Below are 13,248 nucleotides of genomic sequence, written 5' to 3' on the forward strand. Positions count from 1 at the left end.
AGATTACTACCTAACATTATAGTTGAGAATAAAGAAAAAATGAATTTTACAAACTAAATTAAAATTTATATAACTAAATTTAAAAACAAATTAAGTATTATATAAATTTTAATAAATTTATGATTTTTTAATTAAATTTGATTTTAAATTAAATTGAAAAAAAAAACAAAAAAAAATATTATGGAAAATAAAAATAACTATATATGGAAAATGAAAATTATTTTTTAAAAATTGTTTATTTATATGAATTTCAAAATATTTCTTATAAATAATTTTCAATAAACTTTTATTTTAATTTTTTATAATTTGAAAACCTATATAGGTTTTAATAAATATTAATTATCATTATTATTATATTTAAAATAAAATATTTATTTTGAAATATGTTTAAGATATTTATTCTCTCACATTTACAATATATGTAAATTATTAACTATAATAATAAAAAATAAAAAATATAGATATGAAATATTTTTATTTATTTTATAACAAAAATATTAAAAATACATGAGTTAATCTTCTTTCTTCATTATTATTAAAATAAATTAATTTTCTAAAATTTTGGTAAAAAATGAATATTTATAAAAAGATATAAAAAAGAATCTAACCCATGATTAGCGACAATATAAAAAATCCTTCCTGTTTGGCTTTAACTTGAAACCTCTAGCTAACCAATTAAAAAAATTATAATAACAATAAAACTCAAAATATTAAATATATATTAAAATCAATATTTTAAAATATTATTCCTTTATTCTTTCGATTCGATCCGTGGATCTGTAATAGTAATAAATATTACTGTATTCAAAGCTGAATGATCACCAACTTACAAAATGATTCATTGAAAGGCTTAGTTAGCCACAAACAGGAAGAACAATATTCCTCTCAAAGAAAAAGGCCCATTATGTAAATATACGCAAGTAATTTAAGTTATCAGACAGCGCCATTATATCAAACCCTAAAGCATTGCATCGTACCCTAAGGAAACCTGAATACTTACGAATTACAGAAAATATTTACGCAATTTTAATCCCCCTAACCTCCCAGTCACACATAATTAATATCGAGCCCGTTTCTGAATTATTGCAGGGGAACGCTCTTGAGGACGACGGTTTCCACGGTGAGGCCTGGTCCGAATCCGAACAGAACTCCCACATCCAGTCCCTCTCCGGTGGTGGAACATCCTTTCTCTTTAGAGGACTTCCTCATCTCGTCCAAGATAAAGTGCACGCACGCGCTCGACATGTTTCCATAGTCGCTCAGTACTTGCCTCGTGGCACCCAGTTTCTTGGGATCCAAATTTAGCTTGGCCTCCACCTGATCCAGAATGGCTGGACCTCCAGGGTGGGCGATCCAGAATAACTGGTTCCAGTCCGAGATTCCGAACTGCTGGAAGGCCTCAACCAGACTCTTTTCGATGTTCTTGGAGATGAGCCCGGGAACGTCTTTGAGAAGGTGAAAGGTAAGGCCTACCTCTCTCAGGTGCCCGTCAATGGCTCCGTCGCTGTCAGGAAGAATTGTCTGAGCAGTCCATATCAGCTCGAAACACGGCTTCTCCACCTCAGGGACGGGATCGGCTCCGATGATGAGGGCGGCCGCACCGTCGCCAAAGAGAGCTTGGCCGACCATACTGTCTAGGTGAGTGTCGGACGGGCCACGGAAGGTAACGGCTGTTATTTCACTGCAGACGACCAGAACCCGAGCTCCCCTATTGTTCTCAGCCAGATCTTTAGCCACGCGGAGGACGGTGCCTCCAGCAAAGCAGCCCTGTTGGTACATCATGACTCTCTTGACGCTGGGGCGGAGGCCAAGAAGCTTTGTCAGCTGATAGTCGGCTCCGGGCATGTCGACGCCACTGGTAGTGCAGAAAACGACATGGGTGATCTTGGACTTGGGCTGTCCCCACTCCTTGATGGCCTTGGCAGCCGCTTCTTTTCCAAGCCTGGGCACCTCCACCACAACCATGTCCTGCCGTGCGTCCAGCGATGGCGCCATGTATGCACATACGCTGGGATTCTCCTGGAGGATCTCCTCTGTCAAGTACATATATCTCTTTTTAATTGCGGATTTGTCACCTGTAATATAATGGTGATGCTGTGTTATGAAATATTATGATATTCAAAATCCAAATTCCCTAAATCAAACCCACGAAATAAACACTTTGAAATAAAATTAAAACTTACACATTCTCCTGAATTTCTCCTTGAGCTCTGTCATATGCTCGCTATTGGTGATTTTGAAGTAGTAATCCGGGTAAGTACTCTGGTCAACCGCATTGGGGGGAGTGGCAGTGCCAATAGCGAGGATGGTGGCTGGGCCATCTGCCCTCTGAGCCTTCCTGAATGCCTCCAAATCCTTCATCATACCTGCAGCCATAATTGTTATTATGGCTCTTGGCACTATTTACCACTCCGCTACCACACAGCACAGCACAAAATGAACTGCAAAAGACGAGTCGAGTCCAGATGAAGGAATGAATGTATGTTGCCCGTTCCGTGTGTATATATGATACGAGGAGAGAGTTAGATTGTCGTGGTTAGGTGGGACGCACATGCTACCGAAGATTCACCATTAGCGAGACATAATAATCTCCGACGGACAGATTGCTAGCGACTGGTCAATGGGCATTGAGACAACCTAATGGCCTGAGCCTGTAAAATGAATGACAAAACAAGTTAGGTGTGACTTGCGACCGTTCAATGCACCTAAACGTCTCTCGATGCGCTGAACGCTCAAAGCTAAAGTCGTAGTTCAGCGATTAAGTCACGAAGTGTGGTTTGGGAAAATTTACGTGGTCTAACGTGGTCACAACCTTGCCTGGACTGTGAATTTCTGGCCTTAAGCTAGGGAGCAATTTTTGTAACGGGATTTCCAAAAATTTCCGGTAGATTTTATTAGAATGGTGTCAGAATTTCTATTATTTACAAAATTGTGGCTAAATTTGTCTAGACAGTGAATTTTTTGTTTTATTAAAATGGTGTCAGATTTTCCATTATTTCTGGATAAGATTGTGAACAATTTTACCTAGACAGTGATTTCCAAAAATTTCTTGCAGATTTTATGAAAATGGTGTTAGAATTTCCAATGTTTTCAGACAAAATTGTGGCCTCTTTAGACTAGCCTCTGAAAATTTAGTACAATTGACCTTAGTTTAACCGGCTTCAATTTTGTCCAGAAAGTTATAAAAATTCTGATCAGATTTTGATAAAATACTGGATTTTTTTTTTTGTAAATTTAAATTATAAGATTCAAATTGATTTGAGATATGTTAATGTTTTTAATAATGCTGAATCTATTTCCACCCTAAAAAAATTGTTGGGCATTTTTCAATGGGGAAATACCAAAACCATTCAAGCAAAGACCACAGAGGCAATGCTCTGTTTCACTGTTCCAGGATCCTTGTGCACAGGGAAGCTATTAAAAACAAATGTACTCATAACAGAGTATTACACAGCCATAAAACATTTCTATTAATTTAAAAAAAACTGAAACTCTGTTACATATTTCTTCCTCTGTACAAAGAGGGAATCAAAAAAAAACTCTGCTGCTCTCACAGATTTTCCACTGCTGTGGATATTACAAAACAACCCTCTGTTCTTCAAAATTCTTTTCGCACTGCTATGCGTTCAATACATTTCCATGAACAAAAAAAAACACAGGGTCAACACCATTACAATGCACCTCTGTTTTACAATGGCCACCAAAACCATTACATCCCTGTTTTTGTTTTATCGCACTGCTGTGCATTTACCAAAATCGCACTACTGTGCGCAGCCACCACATAACACCATTACTTAAAAAAATTGTGCGCAGGCACAATACCCATCACCCAAAAAAAACGCACACGACTATACGTTGCCCCAGCCACAATACATCACAACAAAAAATATCACACATTTTTGCACGGAGGCACAACTCATATTACAACCACAAAGCACGTTTTGTTTTGTTTCATGTGTTTTTTATGAAAAAATGGTCAACGCTCTCTCTTTTTTAATCACATGGGACACAAGCCCATATCCAAAATTAAAAAGGGCCTCACCTAAACTTACGTATGTGCCCATAACTTATTTAAGGCGGGCCTCCACCAACCTTCATGCGGGCCTCCACCAACCTTCATAAATGCATTAAATGGCTCAGCGTTTCCTCCACGGCGGTCAACGGAAAACCTCACACGCCACGCAATGCATTGAATTGACGCGCACCTTCAACAGATCGACGGTGGAGAAAGATGAGGGCAATCGGACGGCTCACAAAAATATCGGAACCCAGTTTGCTGCCCAACTTTAACGCCCGAGAAAATGACGTTGCGTTACGTCAGGGCTGAACCACGTGTCAGCTCCAAATTATATCGGAGCTCCTTGCCGGATTATTCCTTCTGCCTGAAATCAACCCGAGAGAATCTGGTGCCGTTTTCTGGTCAATCCACGCCGGAAAACTCACGATCACTGCGCTGCCATTGCTGTCACGGTCCGCCTGTAACCTGTAACCTGCTACAGTTGGAATTAACATTCCAACACTCCCCTTTAATTTCAACTGCTGGGCATTCAATCTTACCCAAACACTTCCTCACATGGAGGGATTCACCAACTGCTTCTGATGCAGTTCCACAAACAATCAAAGTTGTCTTCCTCTTAATAGAGAGATTAACCTGAAACTGTGCTTAAGAGCACTTCCTCATGATAGAGGGATTCACCATAACAATGTGCTGAAGAGCACCTTCCTCTTGACAGAGGGATTCACCTGTGACTATGCTGAAAAAGCATCATCCTCTTGATAGAGGGATTCACTAATGACAATGTGTTGAAAAGCACCTTCCTCTTTAATAGAGGGTTTCACCAAATGACTGCTTCAAATGCAGTTCCAAAACAAATAAACATTGCACTGCTTTGTGTGCAAACTCATTACATTGTTCTTTTATGCTGCTGCATATTCTTTTTATGCAAACTCATTAGATTTTATTAGAATGGTGTCAGAATTTCTATTATTTACAAAATTGTGGCTAAATTTGTCTAGACAGTGAATTTTTTGTTTTATTAAAATGGTGTCAGATTTTCCATTATTTCTGGATAAGATTGTGAACAATTTTACCTAGACAGTGATTTCCAAAAATTTCTTGCAGATTTTATGAAAATGGTGTTAGAATTTCCAATGTTTTCAGACAAAATTGTGGCCTCTTTAGACTAGCCTCTGAAAATTTAGTACAATTGACCTTAGTTTAACCGGCTTCAATTTTGTCCACAAAGTTATAAAAATTCTGATCAGATTTTGATAAAATACTGGAATTTTTTTTTGTAAATTTAAATTATAAGATTCAAATTGATTTGAGATATGTTAATGTTTTTAATAATGCTGAATCTATTTCCACCCTAAAAAAATACCTATAACTCTCACTGTAAATTTTTTTGTTATTTTTTTTATCAAATTCCAGATTTTTTACCTAATTTGTCACTCGGTAGACGGCGCCGACTGGTAATGCAATACCTATAACTCTCACTGTAAATTTTTTTGTTATTTTTTTATCAAATTCCAGATTTTTTACCTAATTTGTCACTCGGTAGACGGCGCCGACTGGTAATGCAATAACTAGATTCACGAGTTTTTACACTCATGGATTTTACATTTGAAAAACCGTTCACTTGGTTTTTTAATCTGTTAAATTAAAACAATAAAAGTCAACCTGCTCCATTTCTTCTGTAGAAAGAAATGTAATCCATGCATGTGGATTAGGTAAATGCTTATACGCTGACGCAGCAGATCATGTAAATCCCACTATTCTCCTTATAGCTGGAGCCATTACCTATACTTGTATCTGTGAGGCACAGTGCTGGCCGTAACAGAGATTGTTAGAGATCTCCAAACCCAAAAAAGCGATTAGGCGTGTTAAGTGAGCTTGCAACCAGAGATCTCTGTTTGCCAACATTTGATAGATTAGCTCGATCAGGAAACACCCAGCTGAATGTTTATACCGTGGTAAATGTTTTTTCTGGAATATACAAGGGCAATTAATGGTAGCATTTAATGTGGTTTCAGTTCTAGGTCTTCTTGGCAAATCCACCCGCAGTCAGTTGGAATATATTTTATTTTGGGAAATGTAAGATCCCAAAGGATTGGAGAAAAGTAACTGTGCCAATCCGTCAGCAGTGACTAAGCCCTCTGGTCCATAGCTGTTCATCTATGGCGTGCCATTCATATATTGGTGTGTATGCAACTTATCCACTTCAGAGTATGCGTGGTGTTTAATATTCACCGAAGGTTTATATTTTTTTAGAAGATTGGTTAGGATTTCGTGAAATCGGTGGAAGTACAAGGTATTGGGTGCAATCATACATGGTTAGGTTGGGTGTTTCGCAAGTAAAAAATGAGGTGGAACCGTGAGCCAGCGAGGTAGGTAAGTTTAGGCTAGGCATTTCCCAAAGAGTATATGTAGACATATTAACTGCATTAATTGAGTTTGCAATCAGAGATCTTTGCATCGCTGGAATATGGAACATTAACGGGATCAACAAGCGCCGGGATGAATATCTATACTGTAATGAATGTTTTGCAAGAATGTATAATTAAGTCAATTTGGTAGAGCATTTAGAGCAGTTTCAGCTCAAAGTCTTCTGGGTAAATCCGTGAGTTGATACTTGGAGCATATCTTTTAGGCAATGTCAGATTTTAAGGAAATGGAGATGAGGCTGTGCCAATTCACCTGCAAGTTGTGTACAATAGATATTCATTCAGTGCAGTGTACTTAGTTTATCCACTTCAATGTTTCGGTGGTGTTTAATATTTATCACAGTTAATATTTGGAATTATGAGAAAATTAGGGAGAGGATGGGTAGGAATGGGTGAGAATGAGGAAAAGTAAGGAATGGGTGGAATCATTCATGGATAAGATGAATAGGTTGGGTATTTTACAAGTATAATATGGGTGGAATTATAAGTCAATGAATTGGGTAAGTTAGGTGGGGTGTTTTATAAAGAATATAGGAGGTATGAGGTGTTAGGTAGAATCATGAGTATATAAGGTGGTGTAAATGCTCAATGTTATGTATAAAATATTAGTAGAGATGAGAAATTCAGTGGGATTATTTATAAACAATTTAGATGTTTTGGAGAGAATATATATTTGTACATATTGGAACCATGAACAAGTAAGTTGAGTACTTTACATAGATTGCATCATGTGTAAGAGGTTAGGGGGAAGTTGGATTTGTGAGTGAAGTACACAAAAATAGAAGACATTGGACAAAACCATGATAATGTTAGGAAATAGGTTGGGGGTTTCACATAGAGTAGACATGAATGCAAAAAATTAAATGTGTGAAACCATAAACATGGAACTTAGGTATCTTGCATAAAGTACATGCAAAGGTGAGGAACTAAGAAGAACATGAGGTGTTAGGAATTGATAGAACTATAAGTGAACAAGTTGAATGTCAAGTACTAAGCAAAGCCATAAGTGAATGGGGTGGGTAATTTGCAAAGCATACCCACATAAGTGAATGGGGTGGGTAATTTGCAAAGCATACCCACATAAGTGAATGGGGTGGGTAATTTGCAAAGCATACCCACAGGTGCAAGGAACAAGGCATTGGCCATAGCCATGAATGAGTAAGTTGGATGTTCTGCATAGAGCACATGGAAGGGTGAACCATTAGGTAGATCATACAACTTGGTGAGGGTCTAAGTGAAACCATGAGTGGACAAGGTTGTTGTTCCTCTACAACACAAAGAGTTGGGAAAATTGGGTGTCCCATACATGGTGTAGGCAAGTGCATGGAATGGGGATGAACAAGCAAATGCAAGGCTGTGGATGAAGAGTAGGCAAGCTAGGTGTTTTTGTAGGAAGCACATGCAAGGGCAAGGCACTCATGAAAAACCATGAGTGAGAAAGGAGTGTTATGAAAGAGTAAGAGCAAATTCTTGTAAAAATAAGTAAAATTATAAATATCCAAGCAAGTCAACATAGTCAATTCCTCATCAAAGTAATTATTATATTAATAGGAGTGTCCTATCTCTATGGACATTCACATTGGCATGTTGAATTAGAAATTATTTAACTTACAAAACATTATTTCAAAAGTGATAAAAGAACAAAATAAGATAAAAAATAGAAATCTTTATCCTGGTAGAAATTACTTATTATATTAATCCAAAAGTCATTATCTCCATAAAGTTACATCTTTGTTAACATAAAATTATAATTATTAGCATGGAATTTTGATATATTCAAATTTATATATGAATAACAAATATTCTCCATAATGATAATTTATATTTATAAAATATATATAAATTAATTAATATAGAAAATTAAATTTACTTTTAAATATTTTTATATTAAAATTAAAATATTTATTTTATTTTATATTAAAATTATTATTTTTTTATTTTAGTTTATTAAAATTAAATATATATTTCATGGAATATGTTCAACATATGCTTCTTCTTAATGTTTATCAACAGTTGTAATGTATTACACAGAGTTAGTTAGGTTGAATTGACTTTTAATAAATTTAAAAAAATTATATTCGTGTCACGTGTCTTTCCACCCACCAATTTCCTAGGGATTTGAGATTATTCCAATTCTAATAGGTTCCTCCATGCTGATATTATTCCGATTCTAATAAGTCCTTCATTATTATTTATAACATTCATTTACATATAAGAAAATTTTATTTAGCAAAATGGTCCATTACTTTAATAAATTTAAAAAATTATATTCGTGCCATGTGGCTCCCCACCCACCAATTTCCTAGGGATTTGAGATTATTCCCATTCTAATAAGTTCCTCATTATTATTTATAACATTCATTTATATATAAGAAAAAATTATTTAACAAAATGGTCCATTAATTTTAATAAATTCAAAAAGTTATATTCATGCAACATGGCTCCCCACCCACCAATTTCCTAGGGATTTGAGATTATTCCAATTCTTATAAGTTCCTCAATATTATTTATAGCATTCATGATCCATTACTTTTAATAAATTTAATAAATTATACAAGTGCCACATGGCTCCCCACCCACCAATTTCTTAGGGATTTGAGATTATTCCAAATCTAATAAGTTCCTCCATGTTGAGGTTATTCCAATTCTAATAAGTTTTTCATTATTATTTATAACATTCATTTATTGAGCCAATAGACTCATTCTACAACCCAGTATGACGTGTAATGTGTGTACTTCATCAAAGTTTAAATTTTGCTCATGTTGGCCAAAAAAGAAAACTATACAAAACATTTAAATAATATATGTTCATTAAAAAATTAGCAAGTAAAGGAATTAGATCCGTATGCAAATTTTATTTCGCAAAATGGTCAAATTACTTTTAATAAATTTAAAAAAATAGATTCATACCAAGTGGCTCCCCACCCACCAATTTCCTAGGGATTTGAGATTATTCCAATTCTAATAAGTTCCTCCATGATATGTTCCTCATTATTATTTATAACATTCATTTATATATAAGAAAATATATAACAAGGTATTTTCCTATGTCTTCACTATGTTGGAAATAAATCCCATCCATTTTGGCATTAAGATGTCCCTCAACGTGTTCGAAGATCATATTGTCTACTCCAATATTTTGCTCATGCTAGAAGAATGTGGGCTACAAGTTGTGAATGCTACATCTTCTTCGATTAATAACAATTTTTTCCATACCATATATAACAAGGTATTTTCCTATAATCGTGGCAACAAATTACTTCCCTCTATGCTTTACCAATATCTGAACATACAAATATTTTTACGCTACCATAGGTGACTGAGAGTGCCAAATTCAACGTGGAAAACCTCTATGAGAAGTTTTGACATTTGATATTGGGTCACAAGGCCAACTTATAGGACCTTGACTCTCAAGAGGAATATGTGTTGCCACACAAATGAGGAGTACAAGGTTTGACCATCTTATGCCATGAATGTCCACGAGATCAATTATGTGTCCTCTATATATTTAGTAACTAAGTGTGGTTTAGATGTTAATGATTTGAAGGAGTGTTGTATGGAAGATTGCTTTACTTTTCAAATATAAATGTATAAAAGTAGCGTAGCTATGAATTTGGCATGTCCTAGGTTTTCAGTGTAGGATTAGTGTAGAATTAGGTAAAGTAGCATGAATGAATTTTTGCTCTAAAATTAATTAGCAATCATTCAAGAAAAAAAATCCAAATTGCAACTTGATCTTATTAGCCTTTTCTTTAAAGATCAATATTGATTTATTTCAATCACAAATCTAAGAAGAGTTTAGAGTGATATAATTTCTTCTTTTGTAAATTTTTTAAAAGGCAAAATTTGAAAAAAAATGTTTGCATCTCAAAGATAAAATTGACCAAAAAATATAGCCCAAATATAAAATATTAACATTACTTGAAATGCTAAAAAATGTTTTAACCATGAAAATTTATTTCTTTTCGTTGTACATATTAGTTGAAATTGAAATATTTTACTTAATGTGGCATTGAAATATTTTACTTATGAAGTACATTGTTTATATTAATAAGTTCCATGATAAGTTCCTCTATGATTATTAAATTATGGAATTTAGAAATTACGGTTGATGTTTTGAAATGTATTTTTATTTTTAAAATTTGAAATGCATTATCCAATTTTTGGGTGTGCTCACTGCTATGTTTTCAGTCTTAACTTAACACCTTTTTTTTGTATGGAGTACTCTATTTGACCTTCGACCTATGAGATGCACGAGTCTATGTTTTGGGGGGATTGGAATTGGAATTATCATAGGCATGGCCTCGTTGGGCTTCCGGTTGTGGTTGAGTCCATCTTTTTGTATGCCATGGTGTCTATTAAGTATTGAATTGTGTTGTACTGCATGGGTGATTGCATGGTTGGGTTGGTAAAGGGTTTTGCATGTGGAGGCCCCCCTTACTCGGGTAAGAATGAGCTAGAAGGGGTTTGGGTCTGTGAATAATTTCATTGTGTTCCAGGGTATGTAGGCTTTAGGCAAGCTCGAAGTCAAGCCTTGGGTGTATGTAACATCATCTATGTCCTCTGTTGGCATAGGGCCCAATGTAGAAGAGTTTTGGTGAATCGATTCAGGGCTAGTCCAGTTCTATGGAATAGAGTCTATCAAGTTGGGCATTCCTGTTTGGCTAGGGTCAATTATGGTTTCAGAGTTGGTTATGCCTCAATGCCTGACACCATAAGCCAACTTCTAGGCAAAAGGGTTTGATTTATGTGGTCTGGGTTCTCTATATGGAGTCTCGTTAGAAGGGGTTTGGTGGGTTGTGAGTTCATTGTAGATGTTGGCTCGACTTTCTTTTCAATTCTTTGTACAATGTTCGACCAGTGAATTTGATAAACTATGGGACATGCCGAGACAATTCATAGGTCCTGAATATGGATGGTATGACCAGTCCATTTAGTCCCTACAATGGGGAAAGGAAGATGAATGAAAACGGTGGCACCATTATCCCGTGTTAGCAGTTGGTTGATAGTAAAATTTGGATCGGGTTCCTTACTTGGCTGGTTTCGTTTGAATTTGAGTTAACAGGTTTGTAGCATTGGCGTGACCCTTGGAAGTGTTGGGCACCAAATTTGTGACCTTGTTCTGGTCAGTACCTAGAGTTGGAAGAAGAGAAATCTTTGTCAAACAACAAGAAAAGCATGGCTCAAGCAGTTAGTACAAGAAAGAATGGACATGCGGGTTGAGGCTAGGGAAAGCGGAGGAAGTCTTATGTGTCACCGAATATCCAACCCAGCTCTTCTGGTGGGGCTGATGGGGCAAGTCCTAGATGCAAGCCTACCTCTTGTATAATTTAGGAAGTGGCTCAAGCATACCATGCTAGCAGCTCCAACCTGATCAAGAAACTAATTGTAGATTGGGAGGTTGAGATTCGTTAGACCGAGGAGGATTTTGAATTAGATATGGATGAATGGAAAAATGTGATCCCGGACCCAGGCCACACTCATGGTAGATCATCTCAACACAAGAAGACAATCCATATATTTTGTATGATGAAGAGCATTCTAGCAAAATCTCTAGAGCAGTTTCATCCTGACATGAATGCAACCCCTCAGGGTCACTCGAATTACACTAAATAATTTAAAAAAAAAAGTTATAATTACAGTAGTAAAGTGGTCGACTGAGCCAAATTGAGTAGCATATCCCTTTCATACCCCACATGGAGTTACGGGTGTCACTATGAAGTATCCTACTCCAGTGGATTCAGTTGATGATGAGTAGCGATGCTGCATCCTTGCTTTTAATTTTGCATGATACAGTCCCAAAGTTTTATCCTTATTAACAATTATGTTTATATTTATTTAGAAAATAAGAAGTACAAAGACTCTCACGTCTACATAGCATGACTACTTAAACTTATCATTTTTTGTTTGTGGATGACATCTTTTGTAGTTAGGTGGCCAACAAATCTGGTTTCCCTTTGGGCAAGTTGAGCCCACCTAACTCTTAGACATATGGATGTAACCCACTTTATTTATGAAATTTAATGGAAAGGTACCATCAAGCTTACAATTTTTTTTTTTTTTGAAATGCATTATATTTTAAATTGATTATAAGTAAAATAGATGAAGTAAAAATATAAAATTGGGTTTTTTTTTTTAATTTATTTATTGAATTTTGAAATATATCATACATTAAAAAATTGTAAATTAATAGATTTAAAATTCCATCAATAATGTTTCACATGATATATTTTTTAAAAATTTAATGTATTCAAATGAGATTATAGTAAATAAATTTATGAGTTTACAAATGCTTATTTCATTTCATTTTATTTTGTATGAATTTATTTTTGAAAAGTTCATTATCTATTATTCATTTGTTTTAAGATTTTGCACTTTTTATTTATTTATTTATTTTCGTTAAAAAATTCTATAAAATAATAATTTATAGGGTTTATTAATCGAAGACTTCATATTCCTAGGGTATAATATTATTCATAGGGTTTATAATATTAATATTTAGGTTTAATATAAATCCATTGGGTTTGTTATCATGGTCAACCATGTTCCATCTTCACATTGTGACAAAGGTTGTCTCAACCATTGTCATACATGGTCAATTATGGTCAACCATGGTCACATTGTGATAAAGATTATCTCTTTGTCCAATGTCACATTGTCACAACCATGGTCCAACATTGCATTGTGACACAGATTATCTCAATATGGAGATCAACGATGGTCAATGATGGTCAACGATTGCCCAACGTTGCATTGCGACAAACGTTGTTTCAATAAGAAAATCAATCATGGTCAACCATATTC

At 35.3% G+C, this 13,248-nt stretch overlaps 1 protein-coding gene across 1 annotated transcript; it reads right to left on the minus strand.

The window, feature by feature from the left end:
* Positions 1-778: 778 nt before the first annotated feature.
* Positions 779-2,483, minus strand: LOC149190360 (chalcone synthase-like). The gene is made up of 2 exons (XM_089412127.1): positions 2,184-2,483; positions 779-2,075 (listed from the first exon to the last, which is right to left on the minus strand). Exons 1-2 carry the CDS (start codon positions 2,374-2,376, stop codon positions 1,081-1,083), a joined length of 1,188 nt encoding a protein of 395 aa, XP_089268253.1. The 5' UTR covers positions 2,377-2,483; the 3' UTR covers positions 779-1,080.
* Between the last annotated feature and the right edge of the window lie 10,765 nt (positions 2,484-13,248).

Source organism: Pinus tabuliformis, chromosome 3_1, assembly GCF_031772625.1.
Source record: "Pinus tabuliformis cultivar Carrire ecotype Pingquan chromosome 3_1, CPIR1, whole genome shotgun sequence".
NCBI classification, from domain to species: domain Eukaryota; kingdom Viridiplantae; phylum Streptophyta; class Pinopsida; order Pinales; family Pinaceae; genus Pinus; species Pinus tabuliformis.

Excerpts from the sequence above, each read along its gene's own strand:
- LOC149190360 (XM_089412127.1), bottom strand. The coding sequence starts at position 2,376 with ATGGCTGCAGGTATGATGAAGGATTTGGAGGCATTCAGGAAGGCTCAG. Across the intron at positions 2,076-2,183 it reads GGAGAAATTCAGGAGAATGT|GTGACAAATCCGCAATTAAA; the intron begins GTAAGTTTTAAT and ends ATTATATTACAG.